Source organism: Hypanus sabinus, chromosome 27 (genome assembly GCF_030144855.1).
Source record: "Hypanus sabinus isolate sHypSab1 chromosome 27, sHypSab1.hap1, whole genome shotgun sequence".
Lineage (NCBI taxonomy): Eukaryota > Metazoa > Chordata > Chondrichthyes > Myliobatiformes > Dasyatidae > Hypanus > Hypanus sabinus.
This window is the reverse complement of record NC_082732.1, coordinates 23,870,261-23,886,844: the sequence shown is the minus strand read 5'-3', so window position 1 is coordinate 23,886,844 and position 16,584 is coordinate 23,870,261. Positions and strand designations below refer to the sequence as shown.

Genomic DNA, 16,584 nt, shown 5'->3' with positions numbered 1-16,584 from the left:
AAGTTATGCATGTGTTAAGTTTTTGAGCCTTTTTAGTGAAATGATTCTATCAAAAAAGTTTACTCTTCAGATGATTGCAAATGGCTGATAACCTTTCCTCACCTTTGTTTACCTGTGCCCTTTCTGCTGAGTTCATATTGCACAATCTCATATGTAAATCCACAGTACTGACAGAAAAGGAGCATTTAGGTTAAGGTTGTATATGTGCCCTACCTCTATACCCCACAGATGATAATAGGTCATAGTGACCTATTATCCTTGGTGTCAATAGACAATAGACAGTAGGTGCAGGAGTAGGCCATTTGGCCCTTCTAGCCAGCTCCGCCATTCACTGTGATCATGGCTGATCATACACAATTAGTACACCATTCCTGCCCTTTCCCCATATCCCTTGACCCCGCTATCTATGAGAGATCTATCTACAAGAGCTCTGTCCACATTTCTGAGGATCTCACCTGGTCCCTGAACTCCTCCATCCTGATCAAAAAGGTGCAACAGCACCTTTATTTCCTGCGGAGCATCAAGAAAGCTCAGCTCTGTCTCAGGATACTGTCGGACTTTTACTACTGTACCATTGAGAGCATACTCAGTGTGCTATGGCAACTGACCCGTATCGGACCACAAAGCACTCCAGCGTGTGGTGGAAACTGCCCAGTGGATTATCGGCACCCAATTGCCCACCATTGAGAACATTACCATAAACGCTGCCTGCATTATCAAGGATGCATCTCACCCTAACCATGGACTTTTTACTCTCCTCCCATCCGGTAGGCACTACAGGAGCCTCGGCTCCCGCACCAGCAGGCACAGGAAGAGCTTCTCCCCTGAGGCTGTGACCCTGCTGAACCTCACATCACAGCGCTAAGCAGTATTGCACCCATATTGTACTGTCTAAGTACTTTTATATTTGTGTGCTGTAGCACTTATTTTTTATTCGCAATTATTTTGTAAATAACACTATTCTGTGTATTTCTGGTTAGATTCTAACTGCATTTCATTTGGCTTTGTATCTGTACTCGGCACAATGACAACAAAGTTGAATCTAGTATGATCTAATCTAATAGTAAGGTATTTAAGAAGATAAAAGTAAAATACCACAGCTGCTGCAAATCTGAAATTAAGAAGAAAGAAAAAGTTTGGAATTCTCAAACAGGCTAAGGTTCTCAACTATGTCTACTGCATTTTTTTTAAACTTTTGCTCTCACCCACTCTCCTCGCAACCGGAACAAGAAAGTATTCTTGTTTTCTATTTGCATTCCATCAGTCTCAACACTCAATGGATAATTCTTTACAGTATTTGCCACCTTCAGTGTGATGCAACCAGACACATTCCCCTCTTCTTTCATAGTCTGATGGAACCACTCCCTCCTTGACTTCCTGGATCAGTATTCTGTCTCCATCAATAATTCCTCCTATGTGATTTCAGGAGGTTTTAAACCTACCCTTTTGATTCTTCCTTTCCCATCATGCTGACCTCCAAGGTGATGCAGTGATCCTCTTGCACCTTTTTCAGTTTTCTAAACTGCTTTCAATGCTCAAAATATGATCTCCTGTACACTGGGGAAACCAAATGCAGATTGGGTGAGCACCTTGTAGGGACACTTCCATCAACTTTTAGGAAGCGTAAGCCTGAGTTTCTAATGACCCTCCACTTGAGTCCTCTGCTCCACTCCTAATCTGTGCATGCCCACTTGTTCCAACTGAGTCCAATATTAATTTGGGGAATATCATATATTCTTACTAGACAGTTGTCAAGATGGCGCTGTGAGTGATGACTCTGTGTGCAGATCCAACGAGAATCATCAAATATTCCCATTTTTGATGACTACAGCTGACACATTACAACCTTAAGCCTTCATCTATTTCAGATGAGAATCTTTTCCAGTCTGTATCAGAACTAGCCAGATTGTTTCTCTTTTCATAGTTGCTGATTGGCATGCTGACATCCTGCATTGTTTTGTTTCAAAATTATTTCTCAGTCCCAGCGTCGGTTTTCTCCACCTTTTCTTCTGTACTCATTCTTCACACTCTATTCACATTGCATCCAGAAAGATGACACTGACAAACCTTCAGCGCCTCCTTCAGCTGGCACACCAGCTCTTGTATCATTTGGTCTCTCTTCGGCCACTCTATCCTGAACTTTATTCCCTTCGTTCTCTTCAGCCTTTGCTTTATTAGCAATTTAAGATGTTTTATAGTTGGCCTGAAGCACTTCTCCATCAAGTATTTCCTCATTTTGTTTTAATTTTGTTTTTTAAAACAACTATGGTTCAGTAAGAAAATCTGGTTGAAATTAGATTTGATCTTCAAGTGGCCACCCATAAATAAAATGGTTGTGGACCAATTGTCTGATTAAAAATAGATTTTCATTTGTATGAGAAAGTTAACAGGAGGTGCATGTGTCTCTTCTGATCCTTAATCTATCAAGCATTGTTTTTTCTAACAGTGACCCAAAACCTTGCTTTTTGACCTTTTACTATTTGCATAAAAATCCCTATTCAGCTTTAAGACTTCTCTGAGAGTAGGCCTCCCAGAAGACTGATATACAAAATGCAATGAGTGACATACGTATGAGAACTGAACTTGATATCACAAAATGTTCTTACTGTGCACATTTATATTTACAACAAATGGTTCCAGTTTCCTTATGCTTCCCTGTGCTATTCTTAAATCTTTCTGAAGTCTCCAGCTAAAATTATGACTGTCTAGATGTCAAGCAAGGATAGTATGTGGATGGGAATTCCTGTGATAACACCTATAACCCCACTCCTTTCCAATGGGTTTCACATTTTTTTAAAATGCATGCATTATGCTTAATAGAAGCCCTATTTTAGTGTTTGATTGTATTTTAATTAGGCTTTTTTCTGATAATAAATTACATTCAATGCTACACCACCAAGTTTTAGCTTTGGATTTAACACAGCTGTACAGAGTAAGGGTACTGAACCAGTGCATTTTGTGTGATCTGGGAGTATTTTGTACCAAAGTACACAGCGAAAATATAACAGCTTATCTGACATCAAATCATGAATGACAAAGCATTGTTTCACTACTAAACATCTACATTATTGAATTCATCCATTTTGATTCAAATCAAAACTTACACACCCTTACATGACTTCACTCCAACCACTTCCTTGTCCTTGTTGCTCCAAACAAATCAAGAAAATATTCTCCTAAGTTGCAATGTTCTTGTTCTACAATTTATTGCCCCTCTGCTGCCTTTAAAATATTCTTAGGAATAGTGTGATTGCTGTAAATCTGTAACAGAACAGAAAATGCTTGACATACTCAGCAGATTCACTGAGCATTACTAGCATTTCCGGATTTACTTAAGACTTAATTCATTTGTTTATTCATGCTTATGTTCATTTTTTAAAAAAAATGTTCCATTAGTTATTCCATTCCATCACATTAAACGTAATGTTTATAATTTGCTGGGACAGGACTGTGACACTCACTGTCAGGGTTCACACTTAACAAAAGTAGTTCATTTACTGCACGTGAAGCACTGTGCAACATATTCCATAAATAATGTTGCTCTTTAAAGGTGCCAAGAGCTGCTAGTTAGCAAAGCACCAAAGATAGTTGTGAGGGCAAAAAAACTCCACAAGACAGGGAGGCCACAGGTAATTTAAATTTGTAGATCAGAAAAACACTTAGACTCTAGTAATGAATATATGTTTGTGGGATTGGAGTGATGGGAAAGAATGAGGTGTACACCAGCCGGGTGTTGGGGGTGGGGGGTTGGTCTTTTTAGGAGGGAAGCGTATTGTTGAAAATGGAAACCAAAAAAGGTTTGGTTGAAAATATACAGGTTAGGAGTGGGTGATTTTTGAGTGATGTCATATTTAAGATATGAAAAAAGAAAAGGAAAACGGGGATGAGGTAAAAACAAATGAGAAAATGCTGGGAATGTTCAATAGATAAGACAGCATCTGGCAAAGAAAGAAATAAGCCAGAAAATCCTCCAGAATTGTGAAAAATTACAAATGTTTAAAAATCATAGGAAGAAGAAGAAAACAAAAGGGAAACTCTATATAATAATGAAGACAAGAGTGATTAAGTGACAAAAGAGAAATGGTTAAGGCTAAGAGATAGTAAAAGACATCAAGAAGTATTGAGCTTCATTATAAATATATAGGAGGGCAAATTTAGATATAGTAAATCAGAGCAGATGGCAGAATTAGGATTAAAGTCACAGGCCATACTTCTCTGTTCTGGGCCATACTACTGTGCCATGCAGAGGTCTTTACAAAGCACTGGATAGGGCTTATACCATGTTGAAGTTAGGGAGTGCTGCAAAAGAAACGGTTCCTTTGTAACGTTGAAGTGGGAAAGGAGAGGAGGATACTGTGATGTGATGCTGGAGTGCTGGTGATAACAGCAGATGGTCCATTGAAGGAGATGAAGAAGTGGTGATAATTGGAGCTTCAACTTAACTTTAGCTCTAGAAAGGAAAGGAAGGGATGAAAAGAAATTGCAGAAGATCCTGACAAGTTTGAGAACCCTGTTGACCAGGGTAGAGGGGAAATGTTAGCTGAGGACAAGGGAAGACATAGTCGAAACACCAGAGTTAAAGGTGCAATTTTTCAGAACGTGACAAAAATGGAGAAAGGAATGGGAAAAAAAAGATCTGAGGAAATGTAATGAATGTCATATGAGAGGCAGTGGGCTTAAGCACTGTAGAGGTTAGGAAGGGTAGAAATTGGCAACAAAGTTGATGGAATTTTCCTATTTAGAATAAGAGCAGGAAGAGGCATCAATAATACACCAAAACACAGGTGAGTAAACAAATGGAAGTATAGAATAAGAATATTCCAATTATCTAATAAAGAGGTTCTCAAATGAGTCCACATTGGATCTAGGCTGCTTCTATATCTTATGGACTTATATTCTTGATTGGTCAGGGCATGACGAGATACAGGAACTTGGGGCTGAGAGGGAAATGGATCAGCCATAATGAAATGGCAGAGCAGACCACCAATGGGGCAAATGGTCCAATTCTGCTCCTATATCTTATGGTCTTAACGTTTAGTCTAACTGATTGGCTCATCCTTCTTGAATGAAGAGCTGCAGCTTCAGGGTTTGCTAGGCAAGAATCTGTGAACAAGCTAGAAAAATTGAAGTAGTAAGAGAGATGAGGTACTGATTCACGATTAGACTGGAATTAGTATCACAGATTGATTCAATATAGTGGGTAGAGCGGTAAAGACACATAAAATTTCATCTGAATTTTTGCAAGAAAAATGCATAAGCTCTTTGTAATTTGTTAGAGATGAAGGAACATGAGATGGAGGAGTAAGGTTTGAGAAGATAGTGGTATGAAGAAAGGAACTGGAAGCTGATTTGGATTTATAGGCAGAGGAGAGAAAGATCAATATTGCTTAATGTGGTTTAAGTAATGCTGGATGACAAAGTCATGTGTGTACCAGAAATGCTACCTTTGTCCCTCGGATTTGAGAGATCAAAGATGGGGCCATTGCAAATGAAGCAACAGGAATGAGAAAGTAAATGTTTTTGAAAGCAGATGTCAAAGGCAGAGGTGAAAGAGTAGTCAACTCAATCACCAGCTACTGAAGTTACTGACCTTTAGTGCCTTGTGACTTGCATTCTACTGTTGTAAAATAGTGTAGGTAGCTAGTAAGATAGTGGATGCATTACTCATGATCTTTTTAAAATATTTGGACTTTGGAGAAGTTCCAGTAGAGTGGAAGATAAAGAATTCTGACATTTTGTTAAAGAAAGGAAGGAGAGAGAAAGTAGTGAATTGCAGTTAACCTCACATTAAAGTTTATTAAAGTTGTAGAAAGTGCCCACATAAAAAAATCATGATTAGGCAGAGTCTTATAAAAGGGGAATAGTGCTTTATAAATCTAATTCTGCTGATTAGATCAGATGTGACTATTCCTCGTGGAGGTCGGCTGTTGAGGTTTCCCGGCAAGGTCAGCATGGAGGTTGCTCTCTGCACTGGGCCTTGATGAAAAGAGCAAGAACCGAGCATCTCGCAGGATGGGGGAGGAAGCAGAAAGAGCCTCTTACTGGATATGGAGCAGGTGAGAGGAGTTGAGCTGGAAGTCAGGAGAAGGTGGGCAGTGACTTGGCCATTACTGCTGACCTGCAAACTGGAGAGAGTAGTGGTCAAGGGTTGAAACACTCTAGGAAGGTTGGGCACTAAGACATCTGTTCCTGGCCAGAGGCTATGGTTGACGCATTAGGTAACTGAATAGAGCATCCTGGTGTATGATGCAAGCAATATACACCTCGATTCTTGAAAAACTTGATAGGATATCACAGAAATGGTTGTTACATAGCACAGAAGCTCACAGGATTGTTAATAATATATTAAAACTAGAGAATTGAATAAACAGTTCAATATCAGGTTGGTGAGTTATTACTGGTGGGATGCCATAAGGATTATTATTGGATTCTTAAGAATTATGATCTACATTACGTACCATACTTGGATGTACAATCAGAATGGAATGCGTTCAAATTTGTTGTTGATATACTCTAGCGGAAGATGATTTGTAAGGGGGATATTAAGGTAGGTAAGTGAACAGAATGTGTCTCATATGGGGATTGCACATGTACTAATTAGAGTCCGTGACATGAAAGACCTCAAACTGAGACTGGGGGGGTGGGGGGGGCAAAGAATACGGGTAAGCCTTGCTCTCAGACAACCAGCCCCTGCACACAATACTGCCCTTCAACCTGAAAGGTCCTGGAAATTGCAGGCAACCCTGGATATCCAAGGAGTCACCTCTTGCTTAAGGTAGACATCAATAATGAAATTCACCATCAGTGCCAACACACTGCCTTTGTTTGATAAAGAGAAAGAGGTTGGTTTTGGGACGCATTCTTTTTACATCATATGTCAATGATCTGGATGATGGACACTTCACCTGTGAGTCGGCTGGTGTGGTATACTGTGTCTGGTGTTCCCAGTGCGGCCTTTTATATATTGGTGAGACCTGACGCAGACTGGGAGACCATTTCGCTGAACACCTATGCTCTGTCCGCCAGAGAAAGCAGAATCTCCCAATCACCACACATTTTAATTCCACGTCCCATTCCCATTCTGATATGTCTATCCATGGCCTCCTCTACTGTCAAGATGAAGCCACACTTTGGTTGGAGAAACAACACCTTATATACCGTCTGGGTAGCATCTAACCTGATGGCATGAACATTGACTTCTCTAAGTTCCATTAATGCCCCTCCTCCCCTTCTTACCCCATCCCTGATTTATTTATTTTTCCCCTCCCCTTTTTGTTCTCTCTCTGCCCATCACTCTTTGCCTGTTCTCCATCTCCCCCTGGAGCTCCCCTCCCGCTTTCTTTCTCCCTAGGCCTCCAGTCCCATGATCCTTTCCCTTCTCCAGCTCTGTATCCATTTTGCCAATCACCTTTCCAACTCTTAGCTTCACCCCACCCCCTCTGGTCTTCTCCTATCATTTTGCATTTCCCCCTCCCCCTCCTACTTTCAAATCTCTCACTATCTTTTCTTTCAGTTAGTCCTGACGAAGGGTCTCGGCCCGAAACGTCGACAGTGCTTCTTCCTATAGATGCTGCCTGGCCTGCTGTGTTCCACCAGCATTTTGTGTGTGTTGCTTGAATTTCCAGCATCTGCAGATTTCATCGTGGATGATGGAATTGATGACTTTGGGGCCAGGTTTGCAGATGATAAAAGAAAAGTGGAGGGGCAGGCAATGTTAAGGAAGCAGGGAAATCCGCAGAAGGACTTGGACAGATTAGGAGAATGAACAAAGAAGTGGCAGATGGGATATAATGTAGGGAAGACTATGGTCATGCACATTGGTAGAAGAAATAAAAGTGTAGACTATTTTCTAAATGAAGAGAAAATTCAGAAATTGGAGGTACAAATGTACTTGGGAGTCCAAGTGCAGGATTCCCTAAAGGTTAACTTGCAGGTTGAGTCGGTGGTAAGGAAAGAAAATGCAATGTTAGCATTCATTTTGAGAGGAGTAGAATATAAAAACAAGGATGCAATGTTGAGGCTTTATAAGGCATTGGTCAGACTATATTTGAAGTTGTGTGAGCAGTTTTGAGCCCCTTATCTAAGAAAGGATGTGCTGGCATTGCAGAGGGTCCAGAGGAGGCTTGCAAGAATGATCTCAGGAATGAAAGGGTTAATGTATGATGAGCATTTGTTGGCTCTGTACTCCCTGGAGTTTAGAATCATGATGGGTGGATCTAATTGAAACCCATTGGATATTGAAAGGCCAAGATAGAGTGAATGTTGAGAGGATAATAGTAGGAGATTCAGAGACTAGAGTGCACAGCCTCAGAATAGAAGGACATCTCTTTAGAAAAATGATGAGGAAGAACATCATTAGCTAGGGGATGGTGAATTGCCACTGATGGCTGTGGAGGCTAAGTCATTGGGTTTATTTAAAGTGGAGGTTGATAGATTCTTGTTAAGGCAGGGCATCAAATGTTACGGGGAGAAGGCAGGAGAATGGGTTTGAGCTATGATTGATTGATGGAGAAGATTTAATGGGCTAAATGGCCTAATGCTGCTCCTACATCTTATGCTCTAACATTCCCTGCATTGAAGCCTGGTTGTGCTCAGTCAGCAAAATTGTGTAGATCCAGTCATTTGCATGTCTGATACCAGACTCCTGAAACAGACAATATGTTCAAAGATCTGTCAGATGAAGGAAAAGATCCAAGGATGTGAACAAAGCCTCCTTTGAGAAATGAAACATCCTTAATAACCCCTGGGAATCACATCAAGGTGGAGAAGGAAAACTTGGCATGATATTGAGAACCTTAACCCCATTCAGGAGCACACAGAAGTTTTGTGTAAGTGGTAAAAGGTGCACACCACCTCACAAACTATCCACCTACATGCTTCAGCAACCATTATCTAGCCCAGATGTAGCTAAATTCCCACAATGGCCTCCTTAACTGCCTTGGAACCCATTAAAGTGGAGTGGGATCAGGTCATCTTCGATGCTAAAGGATTGCCTAAGGAAAAGAAATATGAGTGAACAACGGTAAGATATATTGTAAAGGAGATTGTGTACTGTATCATAGTCGGTTCAGTGTCATATGTAGTTTTCTCATGTCAAGAACTTGTGTACACCCTCACAATGCTATAGTTTGTGTAGAAAGTAATAAGGATTATGCTTCGTCTAATATGAAGCTTATTTATAATGTAACAGGGAGTATGTTTACAATGTTAGAGAGAAAATTCAGTTTTATAGCATCTTTACAGTATGATTGGGGGTAACCTTACATTAAAAGAGGAATTTACAGAGTGCAACAGAGAATGAATAATCGAAATTGTATTGATAATTTGTGCATTTGCTGTATTAAAGGGAACTACTTTAGACTGCTAGGTGTGTCCATCTGTTACAATATAGAAGCAGGGAGCATATTTACACTGCAGCAGGGAGTGTGTATTCACTGAACCGCCACTTCCGCATTGCAAGGACCATACTTGGGCAAGCTGGAGATTCGGGCGCTGATTGGTTAAGCGCCGGGTTGCCTGCGTGACCCGGATGATCACTCGGGCCCGAGGAAGGAACCGTCCGCGAGACAGTCGCCGCCGCCGCTTCTGCCGAATCACCGCCAACCGTCGCCATGGTGAGTACCGGTGTGGCGCGGCGCCGTGCCCGCTCTCCGGAAGCAAGCGGAGCCCTCTGACTGCCCGGCCCGGGGAACGGCGAGCCGGGGGAGCAGTGCTCGGTGTGTGTGTGTGAGAGAGAGAGAGAGAGGAAGAGCGGAAACGGTGGAAAGGAAGAGTCGCCCGGCCCGGGCTGTCCTCTCCGCCCCTTCACGCCGCCACCATCGTAGCATCTCCCTCACCCCCGCCCCTTCTCTTAAGGTGACGGCCCCTGAGCGTGCTCCCCCCACCCTTAAGAGCTCCTAAATGTGGTAGGAGTGTGGTAAAGTATCCTCCTTCTACATTGATCCTCCCTCTAAAAGTAGAGGCAAACTTCCTGCCAAAAACTGTTCCTCATTCACACCATCTGACTGGGGGATGAGAGCTATGGGTGACTGCTTTAGTTCCTGAGACTGTCATAACCTGTGTGTGTGTCACACTTTAGTTTTGCTGGTCTGCTCAAAAATCAAATTTTGTTGAAGGTGTGAATTACTGTTTCAACTGTGACCTCAGTGTTTTCTAGGCACTCACTAAAGGCAGTTATATTATTTTTCTGATGTCAGCTTATTGTGATCTCAGATCTTCTCATTGTGTCATCTAGAAATGTAACTCTGCAAAGGATGAGTGCTGTTTTGGATACTTGCAGGGTAATTGTATGGATTCCCATGGTTGTCAAACGGGAGGGGTGAAGATTTGAGTGCTTAATAAAATGATAATTAAACACTAAACCCATGAAGTTACTTCACTCCTGATGAAGGGTTTCGGCCCGAAACGCCGTTATAAACTCCTCCCATAGATGCTGTCTGGCCTGCTCAGTTCTGCCAGTATTTTGTGTTTTTTATTTATTTCCAGCATCTGCAGATTCACTCGTGTTGCCAATTAAACACTAAGGTTAGTTTGCAACTTTTATGGAATCGAATTGAAACTCCAGGTAGCTCTTGAAATAACAATGTTTTTCTTTGGTATTTGAATACCAGAAAATTGCTTTTCATCCAAGATGAAGTCAAAGTTGCCACCATCCCGTTCTTCTATGGATTGTGTTCTCATTTACCAAAGCTACAAGCTGCTCCTTGATTATCCTAGGATTGAAAGATAATGCTAGACTATCTTTCTCAATTGAAAACTGCTTCAAGTAGCTCTTTTCTGGTTTCTTTTTCATGTCAGCGTGGCCAAGTTGGGCCAATGGGCCTGCATTTATGCTGCATAACTCTGGACAAAAACCAACAGTGTGGAGCCTTGTTATTATGTGCAACTATCTAATCAGTTGCCTCTGCTTCTTTGATCTTTTCTCAAGTCCATGGGCCAAATCTCTTGTAAGGTTTTCCCCTGTTCTCAGACTTCCACCCTTTAAATGACTCTTCAATCTCTTAGTTGTCATTTTCCAAACACAGTTAGCTTAAGTGGTCCTCTGCCTATTTAGTCCTACTAAACTGCTGACTACCCCAACATTTCCTTTTAGTTCCTGTTTTTGCAAATGCAGTTAAGTATCTACTCCATTTTAAACATTTCCAGTGAGTTTGCCTTCATAAATACTGTGGCAGGGAATTCCAAAGATTCACTACGCTGTGGGAGTAGTGAATTACTGTGTGGCACAGTTTTCAATGATTGCTCATTATATTGTAACTTTGTTCTTTCATTCAAGACTCTCCCATTCTTGAAAACGCTTGACTTCTATGTATTTCAATTGGTTCTTTCCTCATTCTTCTGAGTGTTAATGAATTTAGATTAAAACTGTTTTGCCTGTTAGTTGAACATTTTACTCATCTCAGGAATTAGACTGGCAAATCTCCTTTGGACCAACTTCTGTGCTAGTATATCTTCCTGGTTAAGGGAAACCAAAACTACACACAGTATTGTTCACCAATACTCTGGACAATTTTAACAAAGGAATCACTCCAAATATTTTGCCTCTGTAGTTGTCAAATTTATCAATGGAAAAGAAGTCTGTCCCTCCTTTTCTTTCTGAATTTGTTTATATCCTTTGACCTAATTAGCAACATTTTATTCCATTTCTTCTCCATATTTGTCAAGGTAAAAGGAATCATCTGTGTCTTGTTCTATTCCCCTTTTTCAAGTTGTGCTGAGAAATTCACCTGTAGTGGTTTTTTTTGTTTTTGGCTGTTTAGTGTCTCCAAAAGATCTGTTCTTGATTCCTTCATATAAAAACACAGGATCATTTTCCATTTGTATGATGACAACACTTCACAATCACAACTTTTAACCCTACAATGACAGAACAGTTTATTCAACATCCAATATTGGATGAGCAGAAATTTCCTTATGTTGAATATGGGGAAGATTGACGGCTTTATCATTGGTCTTTCACAAACTACCCATCGAAGGCTTTGTCATTGGTGTTTTTCACAAACTACCCATCCACTTGATCCTTTTTTTTCTTGGAAACTATCTGGAGCAGAATCAGACTATTTGCAAACTTGCTGTCATATTTAACACTTCTGAACAACTTGGGGCGACATAGCTCTGTTTTTGTTAAGATTACCTGTCTAGACCTGAATTTCCACTGTCAACTGGATTATTATCCAAAGGCGTGACTGTTCCATTACTCATCTGATAGTTCTCCTTATTGTACCCTCTACAAATGTAATAGTGTTAAACACTCGAGTTTGTGTCCAACTTCTTCCTTGTGCAATGGAATCTGGTATGATGCCTGTTGTCCTCCAATTTTGGATTTCCTAGTTCTATTCTTTACACGGGCTTGCTTCCAGTTTGTAAAACATTAATATTCTAACATCCCTTGCCTAAACCTACTTAACCAGTTAAGCCTCTTCATTCATTTGCCCAGGTACCTGTATTTGCCGTACAAAACCAAAGAGGTTACATTTATTTCAGACTTAAATGAACAAATTAGAGGGTGGGGGAGGGGTAAAGAGTATTAATATGCTTGTGACATCCTGATTAGTCTTGAAGCCTGGTCAGTTGTTATTCAGGGAGCCCAGCAAACACAATGTGCAGAGCAATGAGGGATAATTAGCTAAGATCCATTCCTAAATTCCCCACTCATCCTCCAAACAAAATGTATCATAGTTTCTTGCATTCACTTGAACATTCAGAGCCATGATTTAATTTAATTTTGTCGACAATATTGTGCTTACAATAGGTATGGTACTGTGTAATAGTTTAGTATCTGTCTAGATGATATGCCTGAAATGGGGATTTGTCTCCATATTTATGTGAGGCAGGAGTACTGACATACTGTAGTTACATGACTAATGCTAAGCTTGAGTATTTCATATGTTTTTAAATTCGATGTATTTTGTTTAAGAATACATTTAAGTCTCAATTTTTCCTTTGCTCAATTACTTTAGCTTATTTTTGATGTGATATGTAATTTTGAAGATGAGGTGAGTCAGCCTTGCACATTTTCACTAAGTAAAGGGCTTCCACTAGAAAATGAAATGCTCCTCAATTTTTGTATGCCACTTACTCCCATAATTCCATGCAGATGATCTACTTGCAGAGTTTTTCCTGGACTTAGCCTGTGAATTGTCAGCCTGGCCTATATTGATGAGGTAAATTGATTGGTGGCAATGGTTGCCCACATACATTGCTGCTGTATCTTGTTACTTTCTGGCGGTTCTAAAGATAGTGCATTTGAGATTGAGGTTGAGACCACCTGTAGATGGAGGACATGATAAATGTATTAATTCTTGTATGTTTTTAAATTTTTTTAGCTGTCCCCTTGAAAATGTATGCTTTCTTATAATACTGAAGGAAAGGCTTGCTTTTGGTGTGTTCAGGATTACTCCTTTGTTTGCTTTGCTTCCACTAGCTAATTGTTAAGTTGAGTAACACTTAATGTTCCCTTTTACTTGTATGATCTTGTTCTGAAATCAAGAAAAATACTTGTTTGAGAGGAGGAAGGGGAGAATGATTTGATGGCCATTTCTTAGTGTTAAGAGTAAGGGTTTAATGTAATTTCTGCAGTATACTATTCCTATAAGGGCACCACTATCTCTAAAATAACATTCTCAGTTACCTGCCTTTATTTTTATCAAGGCATGTAGAGATTGACTTATACGATTACTTGTTATGTATTATAAATAACCACTCCGATCAAGAAAAATGACTGAACTTATTTCACCTTGTGCTTTGCTGGTTACAGTTCGAACTTCTAGATTCCCTGCTGCTTTTCATTATTTGCTTGGATAGTCTTTGCAATTAAAGGGGTATCGATACTTACAGCTTTTTTTTCTTTTGACAATTGTGACAAAAGAAGCATTCAAGGTAGTTTTGGAAAATTTTGTAATTGTATCTCTTCTGACATGTATAAAAACATTCTAAGTAAATTTCATAACAAAAATTATTGACTAATCATTTACTTTGAACTTGATACAACCAGGATGCTGTTTAGTTCTGTCCCAGGGTAGCAAATTACTATAGATAACTATCTAAGGTTTAAGCATCTACTTCTTGTTGCTCTGCAAACTTTTGTTTTAGAATCCATCATTGCAGAGGAATGACAACAAGCAGATTCTACTGTGTTATTCCTTGCATTTCTGATGGTGTTTCCAAAGTAAGGGTGGAATTGTGAGTTGCGTAAGGGAACGGGAATTAGAATTACCAGAGGGAGAAATCGATATTCATGCCATCAGGTAGGAGGCTACCCAGATGGAATATGAGGTGTTGGTCCTCCACCCTGAGAGTGGCTTCATTGTGGCAGAAGAGAACGCCATTGCCCAACGTGTCGGAACAGGAATGGGATAGGAATTAAAATGGTTGGCCATTGGGAAATTCTACCTCTGGTGGATGGAGAGGAGGTGCTTGACAAAGGAGTCCCCTAATTTACATCGGGTTTCACCAGAATAGAGGAGACCACATCGGGAGCACCAGATATAGTAGATGACCGCAACAGATTTTGCTGGTGAAGTATTGGCTCACATGGAAGGACTGCTTGGGCCCTGAATGGAGATGAGGGAGGAGGGGAATGTGCAGGTATAGCACTTCTGTCACTTGCAAGGATATGTGCGGAGGGATGAATGTATAAGGGAATCACAGAGGGAGCAATCCCCGCAGAAAGTGGGAGAGTTTGCGGTGGGGGCGCGGAGGCAAAGATTATTCAGTTTTAATGTTGGATTCTGTTGAAGATGGAGGAAGTTGTGGAGAATGATGTAGTAGATGCAGAGGGTGTATAGATTATTAAAGGGATTACCATATTTGTGTGGTAACCATGGCAGAATATTTAATATTAAACCAAATGAACTTGCATTTAGAGCAGGAAAAGTCTGATACAAAAATGATTTTATTTTATTTTGAAGGCTGCTACGCAAGCATAATTTGTATTCTATTGCATTCTATTTTAATGGAGTGAAAACATAAATATAGTGTAACAAGTTGCTTTGTATTGTAATTTTTTAAACTTAACATCATTAGCAATATTCTTACCTCCTACCTGGATCTTTTGAAGTCTTTTGATTTGTCAGTAAGCCCTTAATTTTTGTATAATATAGACTACTATGATGGGAGAGGGTAAAAGTGGATAGACCCTGTTTTCTTTTAGCCTAGCAATTCCCATACTCTAATATTATATTTTCTGGAAGGAAAAAGTTCTTCAATTCTGATTGATGTTGCCACTTAATGCTACTACATGGATGTAGTTGAGTCCATGTGTTGAGCAGTATGTAAACCTGTTGGTAGGAGGCTGAAATAATTGGTGAATCTGCTTATGTGGGTGAAATGCTAGGAGGCAACATTTTAGTTGTGAAAGCAGAAGTGGATGTAAATTTGGTGTATGTAGGTGATAACTTTTTAAAAATCTTATCTACCTTTTCTCTTAACATGATCATTGTTTCAATGACATTATTAACACCATATTAGTTTTTGGGTGCTGGTCATACTTTAATGTTACTTGATCTTAATTACATAACACATTAGCTAATAGGCTTCAAATATCCAGGCAAGAAAATAACTGGAGTTGTTTCATAGAAATAAGGTGGATAGAGAACAAATCAGTTTATTCAGCGTAAATGGTAAACCTCAGGAAAATGGCATTATATTTGGAACATCCCTCTAGAATGCTTTAATGTGCCTGCATTTAAGGTTGGGGAAAGTATATTTTGAAGGGTTGTAACTTTCAAGAATTTATTCTCTATTTATTGTAATCTTTTTTCATATTTTTAGCATTTGTCTCATTTAAAAATAATACAGTTAAATTATCTGGAGTTTCAGGAATATCTTTATGGTATGCAAAATCATTTTGCAGCAGGTTTTAAAAAAACTTAACTGTGTTAAGTTTTTAAACAATTTGTTTCAATCATCTCTTGGTTCACTTTTTTTAGAAAGGTGCCTTTTGACTTTAATTGATTTCTTAATCAACTGTTGGCTCAGATTCAGAATTATTAATACTGACTAATGAAGGGTCTCAGCTTGAAATATCAACTGCTTAATTCCCTCCATTGCTGCTGCCTGACTTGCTAAATTCTTCCAGCATTTTGTGTGTGTTTTTCAAGGTTTTCAGCATCTGCAGAATCTCTTGCATTATGATGTGGAATTGGTTGTTTTGCAGCAGCGTAACTGTGTAAAGACAAAATTACTATAAATTACAAAAATAGTGGAAAACAAAAATGAGGTGGTGTTTGTGGACTGGTAAGGAAATCTGATGGCAGAAGGGAACGAACTGATTTTAAACCATTGTGTTCTTAAGGCTTCTGTACTTCTTGCCCAATGGCAGTAACAAGAAGAGGGCATGTTCCAGATAGTGCGGGTGCCGCCATCTTGAGGCACTGCCACTTGAGATGTTCTTAGTTTGCATATAAAAGTAGGAAGATATCAAACCATTTTTAATATCATAGTTACCCACTCAAAATACTGGAGGAACTCAGCAGGCCAGGCAGCATCTATGGAAAAGGATACAGTTGATGTTTCAGGCCGAGACCCTTCAGCAGGATTTGATGAAGGGTTCGGCCTGAAATGTCGACTGTACTCCTTGTATGC

The 16,584-nt window shown here is 39.8% G+C and overlaps 1 protein-coding gene across 2 annotated transcripts in view; it reads left to right on the top strand.

Moving 5' to 3' along the window:
* Positions 1–9,476: 9,476 nt before the first annotated feature.
* capzb (capping actin protein of muscle Z-line subunit beta) overlaps positions 9,477–16,584 on the top strand; it is a 123,448-nt gene continuing 116,340 nt past the window's right edge. For both annotated transcript variants that reach the window (XM_059951968.1, XM_059951967.1), the window contains exon 1: positions 9,477–9,614. In XM_059951968.1, the coding sequence (XP_059807951.1) occupies positions 9,612–9,614 (3 nt within the window). In that variant the 5' untranslated portion in view covers positions 9,477–9,611. The remainder of the gene's footprint in view (positions 9,615–16,584) is intronic.